This window comes from Lithobates pipiens, unplaced genomic scaffold (genome assembly GCF_037356315.1).
Source record: "Lithobates pipiens isolate NorthernLeopardFrog02 unplaced genomic scaffold, aLitPip1_a1.2 Scaffold_27, whole genome shotgun sequence".
Classification (NCBI taxonomy): Eukaryota; Metazoa; Chordata; class Amphibia; order Anura; family Ranidae; genus Lithobates; species Lithobates pipiens.
In genome coordinates this window covers 168,439,697-168,453,943 of record NW_027507788.1, presented here as the reverse complement: position 1 = coordinate 168,453,943, position 14,247 = coordinate 168,439,697, and the positions used below count along the sequence as shown (strand labels likewise).

General features: G+C 41.1%; 1 protein-coding gene across 1 annotated transcript in view; it reads right to left on the bottom strand.

Annotated features, from left to right (window-relative positions):
* Window positions 1-10,960: 10,960 nt before the first annotated feature.
* The window catches only part of TMEM45B (transmembrane protein 45B), a 32,133-nt gene continuing 28,846 nt past the window's right edge, over window positions 10,961-14,247 (bottom strand). Inside the window, exon 6 of the mRNA XM_077457871.1 lies at window positions 10,961-13,458. Within this exon, the coding sequence (XP_077313997.1) occupies window positions 13,344-13,458 (115 nt within the window). The 3' untranslated portion in view covers window positions 10,961-13,343. The remainder of the gene's footprint in view (window positions 13,459-14,247) is intronic.

The window sequence follows — 14,247 nt, the reverse complement described above, 5'->3', positions numbered from 1 at the left end:
TTTCAGCAAAACACAAAATGACACGTTTTGAGTTTGCGGAAAAGGCATGTGGGAGACTCCCAAAATGTATGGAGGAAGGTGTTCTGGTCTGATGGGACTAAATTGAACTTTTTGGCCATCAAAGAAAAGGCTATGTCTGGCGCAAACCCAACACATCACATCATCCATAGAGCCCCATCCCCATGGTAGTGGCAGCATCATGCTGTGGGGATGTTTTTCAGCAGTCGGGACTGGGAAACTGGTCAGAGTTGAGGGAAAGATGTTAAATGCTAAGATGCTAAAGATGCTAAATACAGGGACATTCTTGAGCAAAACCTGTACCACTCTGTGTGTGATTTGAGGCTAAGACAGAGGTTCACCTTCCAACAGGACAATGGTCCCAAACACACTGCTAAAGCAACACTTGAGTGGTTTAAGGGGAAACATGTAAATGTGTTGGAATGGCCTAGTCAAAGCCCAGACCTCAATCCAATAGAAAATCTGTGGTCAGACTTAAAGATTGCTGTTCACAAGCGCAAACCATCCATCTTGAAGGAGCTGTAGCAGTTTTGCAAGGACTAATGTCCAAAAATCCCAGTGGAAAGATGTGGCAAGCTCATAGAGACTTATCCAAAGCGACTTGGAGCTGCGATAGCCACAAAAGGTGGCTCTAGAAAGTATTTACTTTAGGGGGGTGAATAGTTATACACATTGACTTTTTCTGTTATTTTGTCCTATTTGTTGTTTACTTCACAATAAAAAAAAAAATCTTCAAAGTTGTGGCATGTTCTGTAAATTCAATTATGCAAATCCTCAAACAATCCATGTTAATTCCAGGTTGCGAGGCAACAAAACACGGAAAACGCCAAGGGGGGGGGGTAAATACTTTTGCAAGGCACTGTAACAGTGACCCACCATTGGGTTTTATTGGGAGGAATGGTGCCCCATTGTTGGTATCAGTCAGAGGACCTAAGTACCTCATTGTCGGTGTCAGTGGCAAGATCTCACTGTTGCTGACAGTGGGGGGAATAATGAGCCAAGGGCCAGTTAAAAACAAGCAAAGGTTCACATCTGACCCCCAGGCCACAGTTTAGAGACCACTGTCCTAGAGTAACAATGCTCACTCACCGCACTATATTTAGGAGGAGCAGTGTTGTCACCTTAGAAGAGGACTACAGCACTCTTCTCTAAAACATAAAAGTGAGGGGTTCTGTACTCCTCAAACAGAGCTGGGAACAATGTAACTAAAGACTCCTACACATGAAGGCAATTAACCTTTTGCTGTCCATCTGTTGTGTTGAGGACAAATGGTGCACTCCTCATTACAGGAAGCCATTTTTAAGTGTCCTTTTTTTTACTGTGTTCTTGCATGCTCCCTATTGGGCACAGCAGCTCACAAAAATAAGTTATAGTGTCAGAGAAATTGTCTCGGAATCATGTGACCATCACAATAATGTAAGCAATGGCTGTGTTTTCCAGTAGCCTCTCTTTCTCCTCTCACACACCAGGTGACTTTGAGAAGAAAGGGAGACCTCTCAATGCTGATCACCAGCAGCACAAGTAATGCCACGTACACACGACCGGACTTTTTCGACGGACTAGGTCCGATGGTCTTCCAGACAGACTTTTGGCGGAGTTTCGACTGACTTTCCGAACGAACGGACTTGGCCACACACAAGCACACCAAAGTCCGACGGATTCGAACGTGATGACGTACAACTGGACTAGAATAAGGAAGTTCATTGATGGTGTGGACTCACACTATAGAGCAGTGCCATTTGGCCAGAGGTGCGGGGGATCTGGGGACACTCGGAACGATTCGGAAATATTCGGAATGACTTGGAAATACTTGGAAACACTCGGAAATATTCTGTTCCCGAGTGTTTCCGAGGCTTTCCGAGTTCAGCCGAGCTGTCCCCGAGTATTTACGCCCCCCCCCCCCCCCCCTGGCCACATGCGGTATTGCATGTAATAGAAGTCAATGCGTAACAAATTATCTTTGTTTCCATTGACTTATATGGGGAAATTTTCTTTGATATGAAGTTTGAAGTTGAAGTACTTTGGAATAAAAGCATTCTCCTGGAACGGATTATGTTTGTAATCCAGGGTACCACTGTATTGGGCGGCACAGTGGTGTAGTGGGTAGCACTTTCACCTAGCAGTAAGAAGGGTCGCTGGTTCGAATCCCAACCACAACACTACCTGCCTGGAGTTTGCATGTTCTCCTGTGCCTGCGTGGGTTTTCCTCTGGGTACTCCAGATTCCTCCCACACTCCAAAGACATGCTGGTAGGTTAATTGGATCCTGTCTAAATTGTCCCTAGTATGTATGAATGTGACCTTAGATTGTAAGCTCCTTGAGGGTAGGGACTGATGTGAATGTACAATGTATATGTAAAGCGCTGCGTAAATTGATGGCACTATATAAGTAACTGAAATAAATAAATAATATTAGAGAAAAGCAAATGTTTTAGACATAAATCTACAAGTATAGTGAAGATTTTAAGATTAAATAAGTAGAAAAAATCCGCGCTTGGCAAAAACCAATAAAGAAATCAGCAGCTGAACACCATAACCAAGATACTGGGCACAATAAAAATAAAATAAAAAAAGTGCAGCTCTTAACCAATAAATATTACTGATAAAAAACAACACAAGATACTAGCGCTTTAAAAGATACTGGTGTGTCCTTTTCAGTTCAGTCTGTATCATTCATTAAAATAAATTCAAAAACAATTTTTATCAAAGCAAGATGTTTTTAAAAAAAAGTTATCTGAGAAAACAGTACTTGAAATTTGCTGAAAATCCAGAAAGGTTGCTTGGTTGGAACCCCACACTTTTTTTTTTATCAATGACTTTCAATGAGTGTTCTCTGTATTACGGGAGCCGACAATTCATAATAGCCGCAAGTGATTTTTAAAGGACTTTTTTTCCTGCAGAAATGACACTTTGTGCAGGGACAGTTCTAAGCACGGGAAACATGCGCCCCTTCACAGGCATACTATAGACACCCCCCAGGTACGAAATTTAAAGGAATATTACACTTTTATTGTTTCACTTTAATCATTATTAAAATCACTGTTCCCGAAAAAAACTGCCATTTTTAAAACTTTTTTTTGCATTTATACATGTCCCATGGGGCAGGACCCAGGTCCCCAAACACTTTTTAGGACAGTAACTTGCATATTAGCCTTTAAAATTAGCACTTTAGATTTTGAACGTTGGAGTCCCATAGACTTTAATAGGGTTCTAAAGTTTACACGAAGTATGCTATATACTAGCTCCATTGAATCTTCTTTATACATTCGACAGACACCATAAGCCTTCAAAGACAGATTCGACCGTAATTCATGTGGATTTTCGGACAAATGCAATTTTTGAACGAAAAACAAAATAAATAAAAACGAATTTTGGGAGTAACTAAATAAATTTATTTTTCGGACTAAAACAAAATTCCGAAACAAAATATTTCACTCTGCACATGTCTATTCCTTAGGTTAGTAGCACCTCTAAAAATAACATTCGGTCTGTCCGACAGTAGAGGGCCAAGAACACAGTCATTGTTTATTACTGGCCAATATTTCTTTATAATCCTCTTAATGGCCCAATGCTGACTAGAAAGGGTCGTAATAAAGGCTAAACCGTAATTATCAGCGCTATCAACTCTTGGAGGCTTATCAGCCAATAATGCCTGGCGATCCTTATTGCCAACATCGGCTATAATAGAATCGAGGGTGTCACCATCGTACCCCGTGCCCAAAAAATCAGTTTTTTTAAATCAATGCCTCTTTGTGAAAATCCTCAAGGATAGTGCAGTTACGCTTTAAACTCAAAAATTGGCCTTTGGGTACAGCCGCCAACCACGAGTTATGATGGCATGAATCCAGAGGGATTACACCATTCCTATCATTTTTTTGGAAAAACATAGTGGTAACTATTTTATTTTCCACAATAGAGATATTTAGATCCAAGAAGTGGATATTGGTAGAACTCAAATCATGGCTGAGAGCTATACCATGATCATTACTGTTCAGATGGGATAGGAAAAGTTCTACAGATGTGATGTCACCATCCCATATGAACAGAATATCATCAATAAATCTTTTCCAGGCCACCAACTCTAGTGACCTGTTCCCCAAAACAATATCCTCTTCCCACTTTGCCATAAAGAGGTTGGCCATACTGGGAGCAAATTTAGCTTATTGGCACTTTTTGCACTTTAATTGTTCAATAATCTCAGTAATATTTATTGGTTAAGCGCTGCACTTTTTTTCTTTTAAGACTTTAAGATTGTACCACAAGCTGAACTGCTCTCTGATTAGTCTGACTTGTGCCTGAGCTGCTGACAGTCTCTGCTCAGTTCTGTTTTATTTCTTTTATCATGGCCTGAATGCTAACCTCTTTTCCTCGCACAGATATTGACGAAATGTTATAGTTCTGCTCTGACAGTCCTACACAGATACTGGACACAGTACCCTGTCCTATGAGCTAAAACAGTGAGCATGTCATGGTTCACACACATGGGATTACATTATTATATAACAGATTTTGCAGTATTTAGTAGGGACTTTATTTTGGATGCTTATTATTGTATGGACTTCAGGTTGGTGTTGGTTGGTTGGTTAGTGGGCACTTAAACCCTCCTCTTGCCCAGATCAATTTTCAGCTTTCAGCGCTGTCACAACTTGAATGACAATTGTGTAGTCATGGAATGTTGTACCCAAATTAAATTTTTATCATTTTTTTTCACACAAATAGAGCTTTCTTTTGGTGGTATTTGATCACCTCTGGGGTTTTTATTTTTGCTAAACAAACAAAAAAGACGGAAAATTTTGAAAAAAAAAAAAAAACATGTTTAATAGTTTGATATAAAATTTTGCAAACAGGTAATTTTTCTCCTTCATTGATATGTGCTGATGAGGCTGCACTGATGGGCACTAATAAGCACAGATAAAGCAGCACTGATGGCCACTGATAAGATGGCACTGATGAGTGTCACTGATCATAGGTGTCACTGATAGGTAGCACTGATAGATGGCCCTGATAGGTGGCACTGATGGACACTGGTAGGTGGCACTGGTAGGTGGTACTGATGGGCAGCACTGGTGATGAGGCACTGATTGGTGACATTGATAGGTGGCACTGTGGGCACTGATAGATGGTACTGTGGGCACTGATAGGTGGCACTGTGGGCACTGATGGATGGTACTGTGGGCACCGGTAGGTGGAGCTGGTGGGCAATGATAGAAGGCACTGTTATGCACTGGTAGGTGGCACTGGCAGGTGGAACTGTTGGGCACAGATGACTCCGCAGCTGCTCTCCTTGATCGTGACCTCTGACAGCTGCCGGTGATCTGCTTTTTTTTTCTCCTTATGCTATCAGCGTGAGGAGAAAAATAGCAGATTACCGGCTCTCAAGAATAACTTAGATTTTTTAACCACTTGATTCAAAAATGGCTGACAGCTGATCACGTGGTAAGGGACTGGGATCGACCCCTTCCTCCGATCTGTGATCAGGTGAGTCTTATAGACTTGCTGACCACAGAGCGTGCCACGCACTCGGGGCACGCAGACTGCTTGGGCATGGGAGGAGGTCTATTGACGCCCTCCTGGCAAAGTAGGTTCACGCTGTCGCCGTCATTCGGTTGTAGCGCGTACGGGAAGGGGTTAAATCATCTGTCTGTGCTGGCCCAGCTCCTCTACCTCCTCTTCACCTCCCAAAATAGCCTTTAATCTAGCAGCCTATATAGGAGCAGAGGGGAATAATACAGAGTGTCCCTTGAGTGACAGTTCTGAGTCTGCTGGGGTTGCTGACATCACATCCAAGATGGCAGCACTCCACTGCAAATTTACAGACAAATTATGTGCATAAAATATGCTAAATACACATAAGTTCTTGGGATCAGAAGATTGTTGTTGAAATGATTAGTCTGGCAATATATTATCTTTAAAGAGGTTGTAAACCCAGAGAAAAAAAAAAGACATACTTGCGCATTATGAGATACCTTAGAACGAAGCCTTCCAGCAGAGCCCATGCACTGCTAATACAGCTGACATCTTCCGGGGTGTTTCTTCCGAGTTTGCATGCTCCGGGCGCTGTGAGTGGCGAGGGCCACAGGGATGTCACTCCTGCGCATGGTCTTTTTTGTTTAGAGCTCCAAAAATAAAAACAGCAAAGGTGAACAAATACCACCAACAGAAAGCTCTATTTTGTGGGGAAAAAAAGGACATCAATTTTGTTTGGGCACGACTGTGCAATTGCCAGTTAAAGTATTGCAGTGCTGTATCGAAAAAAATGGCCTGGTCATTAACGGGGGTAAATCCTTCCAGGGCTGAAGTGGTTAAAAAATCTAAGGTATTCAAAAACACAGAATTTGGTGTTTTGAATACTTTGAAGTGCAGAGGAGGGGTTTGTGGTCTTTTAGACCACAGATACCTCCATAAAGAGTACCCGTCACTGCCTATTACTTTCACACACTAATTACAAGCAAACAGATCACAGGTGAGGATGGTTACCTTCAATAGCCATTCAAACCCCTTTGTGTCAACTTGTGTGCATGTTATCAGGCAAATATAACAATGGTATGTAAACTCAGGGTCATTTGGGTAGTTTCTGTTGCCAACATGATTTAACCACTTCAGCCCAGGAAGGATTTGCCCCCTTCCTGACCAAGACATTTTTTGTGATGCAGCACGGCGTCGCTTTAACTGACAATTGTGGGGTCGTGCAACACTGTACCCAAACAAAATTTATGTTGTTTTTTTCCCCCCACAAATAGAGCTTTTGTTTGGTGGTGATCACCTCTACAGTTTTTATTTTTTTGCGCTATAAACATAAAAAGGCTAACAATTTTGAAAAAAACACAATATTTTGTACTTTTTGCTGTAATAAGTATTCCAAAAAAAAACTAAAAAAAAAGCGAATTTCTTCATCAATTTATAAGCAAGATTTTGATGCACACTGTACTTTAAAATTCATGGTGTTGGAGTATACACAAGAAGATTTGATCACATATGTTTTTCATGGATATTTTTGTTGTTTTACTTATTTGTGCACTTTACTAATGAGGATAGCACTGAATACTTATATATATATACCGGGTACTTGTTCTATTTGTCCTTTTCACCCTTTATTTATATTTTTCATGATGTATTCGTTTATACAAATTTTAGGTGCAGCACTGGTATTATTCTTTGATTTATATTGCGGCGCTGATATCTTTTTTTTCATCAGTTTAAGCCGATATATATTTTTCTACATATTTTTGGTAAAAAAAAAAAAAAAAGCAATAAGTGTATATTGATTGGTTTGCAAAAAAGTTCTAGTGTCTACAAAATAGGGGATACATTTATGTCATTTTTATTATTATTTTTCTTTTTATTTGTAATGGCGGCAATCTGCGATTTTTATCAGGACTGCGACATTGCAGCAGACAGATCAGACACTTTTGACACTATTGTGGGACCATTGACATTTATACAATGATCAGAGCTAAAAATAGCCACTGATTACTGTATGTGACTGGCAAGGAAGGGGTTAACACTAAGGGGAAATCATGGGGTTAACTAGGTGTGTTCTTACTGTAGGAGGAATGGGACTGACTAGGGGAGGAGACCGATCGGTGTTCATACTTAGTACATACACACAGCCCCCTTCTCGTTCTGTCACGAGCGATCGCGGGTGCCCAGTGGACATTGTGCTTGATGATTTGATGCAGTGTGCGGTGTATGGTCTGGGCACTGACAGGCTGATCCCCCACCCCTTCAACCTCTGCAGAAATGCTGTCAGCACTCATATGTCTATTTCCCAAAGACAACCTCTGGATATGATGCTACGCTAAGCACGTGCACTCAGCTTCTTTGGTCAACCATGGCGAGGCCTGTTCTGAGTGGAACCTGTCCTGTTAAAACGGTGTATGGTCTTGACCACCGTGCTGCAGTTTCAGGGTCTTTCAAGGGCAACCTTCTTATAGCCTAGGCCAGGCATGTCCAAAGCCCGGCCCGCGGGCCAATCGCAGCCCGAGTTCCGGTTTCGGATGGCCCGTCTGGTTATGTTCACATATATATCTTTTATGGACCCCAACGAATCGCCGGGGGCCACAAAAGATAGATATGCTGGCTGCCATGGAGGGGGCGGGACAAGTGCCGTGGATACAGGAAAGAGTATTTCCTGTTTACATAGCGTCCTGTGTAAAAGGAAGTCCCATCCTGCGCTGCCATTGGACAACCCTTTTGTCCATCACAGGAGGCGGGACTTTCAATTAAAGAGGCCGTCGATAGAAACAGGAGTTTCTCCTGTATGTCTGTCGGCACTCATCCCGCCCCCTCCCTGTCTCCTCCAAGGCTGCAGAGGACGTGAATCAGGCTGCACTGATGGCAATGGTGAGTCTGTATTCATGGCAATGTGTGGGCTGCATTCATGGCAATATGGGGGCTGCATTCATGGCAATATCGGGGCTGCATTCATGGCAATGTGTGGGCTGCATTCATGGCAATGTGTGGGCTGCATTCATGGCAATACGGTGGAGGCTGAATTCATGGCAATGTGGGGGCTGCATTCATGGCAATACGGTGGAGGCTGAATTTATGGCAATACGCTGGGGGCTGCATTCATGGCAATAAGCTGGGGGCTGCAGATGGGTACTGACCCTTATTTTGCTTCACATGTCTTTATTTAAAATGTAAGATTATTTTTTTTTTTTTTCCTGAGACTTCCCTTTTAAAGTTAAGGTGTGTGGTATAAGCCGATTAAATACAGTATATCCAAATAACACACCCGAGCTCATCTGTTCACCACACACAGCACAAAGGCAAGAGAATTCTTGTTAGGCCGTGTATTAGTGCTCGGATGAACACACTTAGACCGAATTTTAATGGTTTAAAGAATGTCAGACGAAATGGTCGGCCCTCAAGCATGTTCACTTGATCAAATCTGGCCCTCTTTGAAAAAAGTTTGGACACCTCTGGCCTAGGCTATCTTTATGTAGAGCAACAATTATTTTTTTCAGATCCTCAGAGAGTTCTTTGCCATGAGTTGCCATGTTGAACTTCCAGTTACCAGTATAAGAGAGTGAAAGCAATAACACCAAATTTAACTAATGAGTCACATGACACCGAGGAGGGAAAATTGCTAATTGGGCCCAAATTGGACATTTTCACTTAAGGGTGTACTCACTTTTGTTGCCAGCGTTTTAGACATTAATGGCTGTGTGTTGAGTTATTTTGAGGGGACAGCAAATTCACACTGTTATACAAGCTGTACACTCACTATTTTACATTGTAGCAAAGTGTCATTTCTTCAGTGTTGTTGGATGAAAAGATATAATAAAATATTTAAAAAAATGTGAGGGGTGTACTCACTTTTGTGAGATATTGTATATACATTTATAGAGCCATGATAGGTCCTCTTTATACTCCTATGTACATGTATAGAGCCATGATAGGTCCTCTTTATACTCCTATGTACATGTATAGAGTCATGATAGGTCCTCTTTATACTCCTATGTACATGTATAGAGCCATGATAGGTCCTCTTTATACCCCTGTGTACATGTATAGAGCCATGACAGGTCCCCTTTAGTTATCATGATATAAAATAATGGATGTGAGGGCCTTTTGGGGAGCGTGATTTGTTTTTTGGGGGGGGGGGGGGAGCGGGCAGAATTTCATTCTTGGTCCCAGGCAGCACAATGTCTTGGTCCGGCCCTGGCACCACTACTACAGTCGTTTCCACTAGCTTCTGTGTCCTGTGCTGAGCAGTTTTCCTGCTGCACTGTGAACACTTTGCATTTTGTCAATGAATGCAAAGCATTCTCTGATTGGACAAGGTGGAAAGGCGTGAGGTCACAATCTCCAACTCATTCAGAGAACTCTTTGCATTCATAGAGAAAATGCAGAGAGATCTCTGAATGGCACCTGTGCTGAACGGGCAGCCTCCTGAGTTCAGTAGGCAGCAGGGCAGCTGCTCAGCACAGGACCCTGAAGCTAGTGGAGTTCAATGTAGTGGCAGTGCTTAGCTCCATGATTTCCAGTTTGTACGGGGATCCCACAGGTATGGTATATGCATAGCTACATTGGATCAAGCTGGACCAATGTAACGGTGTAAAAATATTCATAACTAGAATTTATCGCTAAGGCTTGATTCACACTACGAACCACATGTGAATCACACATTTGAGCGCATTCAATTTGAATGGGCTTAAATAGCAACAAAGACGTGCGCATGGAACCACGCTGCAACCTGATCACATGGTCCTTTTGTACAAGCCAGCCTGTGCCGGTGTTCTGCCTAATAGAGTCCGGCCATCCATATGTGTCCGTTCCGTACTGCGCATGCGCAGTACGGAGCAGACGAAGCTTCGGAAAATCTCCGAAGCTGAACGGCGCCTGCGCCGTGAGTGGAGGAGGTAGCCCCACTATCCAAGCGGACATAGGGTTTAGAATTTTAGAGGGCCCCTCGCGGGCGAGCTTCGCTCGCCACGCTTCGGGCTCGGCCTCGCTGCGCTCGGCTCTTTTTTATTCTAACTCTATGTCCACTTGGATAGTGGGGATAGAACCTGGACTCACGGCGCAGGCGCCGTTCGTCCTCTGCAATTTTCGGAATCTGTGCTCCTGTGTACTGCGCATGCGCAGTACGCAGGGGACAGCATCTGATGGAGGACCCTATTTCACAAGACACCGGCAAATGCACTGCATTTGCAGTGTCAGCAGGATTGCACTGACACTCACTGCAGATTGCAAGGGGCGTGCGATTTGAATTGATTTTGTTGTGGGAAATGTGCAAAGATTGCAACCGCATTAGTGTAAACCTAGCCTTAGGGTGCTTTTTTTTAATGACATAAGATGGAGCATGTTAGGATTTTATTATTACAGACTTATTTAATTTTTGAAATATCCAAGACTAGGGTAGTCAGATAACTTACTACCCCAATCCACACATGCATGAAGCCTTACCATTACTATTGAATAATGACGCTGACACCTTATTGGATGTAAATGGCCTGTTTGGCCTTTTATTAACAAAAACCAAATAAACTATAACCATTATTTAAAATATTCAAGCTACAACCCAAATACTTGGTTGGCGGTCCATGACGACCCCATCTTCAACTTTTGAGTCTGTGATACCTTTTAGTTAGCATCTGTCCCCAGCCGCCACAATCATCTTCGAGGACTCACTAACTGACCACAGACCCCCACCAACTTATTACCCGGTAATCTAGACTGAAACCAGACCAACCGGGAGGACTCCATACCTGAGATAGGTCCCACCGTTTTCACAATACCTCATGTTTTTCATACCTATCGTCATAGGAGCCAACCATAACGCCACTCTTTAGTAGTTCGCACCAAAACACAGGAAACACTTCCATTAGGGCGGAAGGGAGGGAACGTTACACCACGCTTCTTCCCCCAGAGACTGATGACCTCTGCTCCACCCCTATCTTAAACCGTACATACCACTCCCCCCCCCGTCTCATCCTGCCCTCCAATCCGGTAAGACCAGATCTTTTCTTAAACACCCTCCTTTTTCTTAAGCTATTCCTCACTGTACGCCACTTACACCCTGTCATGTATGTCCTGCGCCTCCTTTTCAATTCAGCTACTTACATGTCTTCTTAGAGCCCACTAGCAGTACGTGTAAGGTGGCTCCAGGAAGTAGTTATTCATTACTGGATAACAATCCTAAACCCATGTACACACATGTCATTTAAAAACATAGAAGTGCAAGAGATTCCAAAAATTAGATATTTGTATTATACAAGTCATGATTACTTTAAATGTCCTGAGCTGCAAAAACGAGCATACAATTTGAAAAGAGTGAAGACATAAGCAAACAAATCCTTCGTTATTCCACCAATTTGTGCCTTAATCTTCCAGAATTTGTTGTTGCTAAATAAATAACTCAAATGCTACCCAAATTCGACACAGAGAACCTCAAGTGTGGTTCCTAACTTCACCTAGGATCCACACATAATAGTCAGTGAAAGGAATAATATTGAAAGTCTGCAGACATGTTTTTTGGAGACCGTGACCGTGAACTGTTATACCCCCGCCCCCCTTTACTACGCTGTAAGATTTGTGTTCCCCGGTGGTTGTCTTGAAAAATTAATTGTTCCACATTTATTATTTCACTCATAAAAGAAAAAAAAAGATAGGAATGAACATCACAGAAAAAGTAAGAGAGTAGGAAAGAGATCGATCATTTAATTACTAGAAGGCCAGTTTAAAAAAATACTTTCTTTAACTGCCCCAAAATTGTAGGTAATGAAAAAAAACAGACCTACATAATATCGTTGTGCTCCCCAAACTTTAATTGATTATCTGTATTCATTTGTAGTGTGAATTTTTTGTTCAATCATGTTGTAATAACATTTATATATGATAATTGCTATTTTTTCGAGTGTTTTGGCACCGCAATAATCCCTCCTTTCCCAACTATCCACCTTTGAAAAAAAACAGACTATTGTCAACAGGGGCCAGAGGGCCACATACAGCCCCTGGACTGAGGTTGGGCATCAGGTTATCTACTGTACTGTCTTATGAGTAGCCGCCTAAGCTGATGTTGCACTGCCCTCTTGTGGAGAATCTTAGTACTATTAAACATGCTAAGCACACATTTTTTCCCATTTGCTTTACTGCTAAATATAGTGTAATAAGGCTGATATTTACTATTAAGAGAGTAATCAGAATAATTTTGGTCTATTCGTGTTTTTCTTCTTCAAAAATTAAATTTTTTTTATTTAAACACACACACACACACACACACACACACACACTATATTACCAAAAGTGTTGGGACACCTGCCTTTACACGATCATGAACAAGAACACCTTTGGGATGAATTAAAGCAGAGACTACAAGCCAGGCCTTCTCATCCACATCAGTACCTAACCTCACAAATGCGCTTCTGGAAGAATGGTCAAACATTCCCATAGACACACTCCTAAACCTTGTGGACAGCCTTCCCAGAAGAGTTGAAGCTGTTATAGCTGCAAAGGGTGGGCCAACTCAATATTGAACCCTACTGACTAAGACTGGGCTGCCATTAAAGTTCATGTAAAGGTAGGTGTCCCAATACTTTTGGTAATACAGTTTACAGAAATGATAGTCCTGAGTGAAGAGTGTTGATTGGTTCCTGGTGTCCATTGTCTGCACTATGATACAGTTGAGGAGTAATAGGGAACAATTCCTTGTTCATTTTCCATTATTAACATTCCAACACAAACTTCATATCCGGGAGTGAGATGTACCATACAGAATTGTGCAATGCAGATTGTGCTGTTAATTCCATCATTAGTAATCTTGTTTTTATACACAGAAGTTTGATGGATAGTCTTTCCCTGGACATGGTATTTCAGGATTTATTCTTCATCCGATGCAGCAAGCAAGGCTGCCTGTGCCTCCGTGTTGCTTGTATTTAACTTCCGAATGCTGATACTGCCATTACTAGAAATCTTTTTACTCTTTTTCAAACAGCTGGAAAGGGAAAAAAAAGATGTAATGAAATATAAATAATATAAATAATATATATATATATATATATATATATATATATATATATATATATATATATATATATATATATATATATACATATATATATATATATATATATATATATATATACATATACATATATATATATATATATATATATATATATATATATATATATATATATATATATATATATATATATATATATATATTTGTGATTTATCTTTTTTGTAAGATCAATGATATGGGCCAATTTCACCAAAACAACCCACTGGAAGTTAGGATGGAGGAATCTCATTTATAAGAAATTTTGAATGCCATCTCAAATATATTGCTCACTAACCTTGGGGAAAAACACATTTCTTTTAATATTGGTGTGTGAACTGATTTTCACTCCCAAACTCGTCACACATGCTATACACATATTGCCTACTAATGTTGAAAAGTCTGTTTTTAATTTTTAATTTATCTTTAGTAATACCTATGATAAAACAGAATAAACAATCTACCGGCGCAAAAAGGAAATACCAATCTATATGTTAGTTTGCTGCAACCTGGTATAAAAATGTCACACTGTGAACAAATTTAATTTCAACATATGTATAAAACGTGCGCTAACTGTTTCAATTTCACACTATTTTACGTTGTTTTACAAACCCCACAAAGTGCCGTGCATATATGAAAACCTCCCTAGAAGATATTAAATATTATGAAAGTGCTATATGCCAGTATAAGTTAAACACATACAAAATATTGGCACCACTGCAG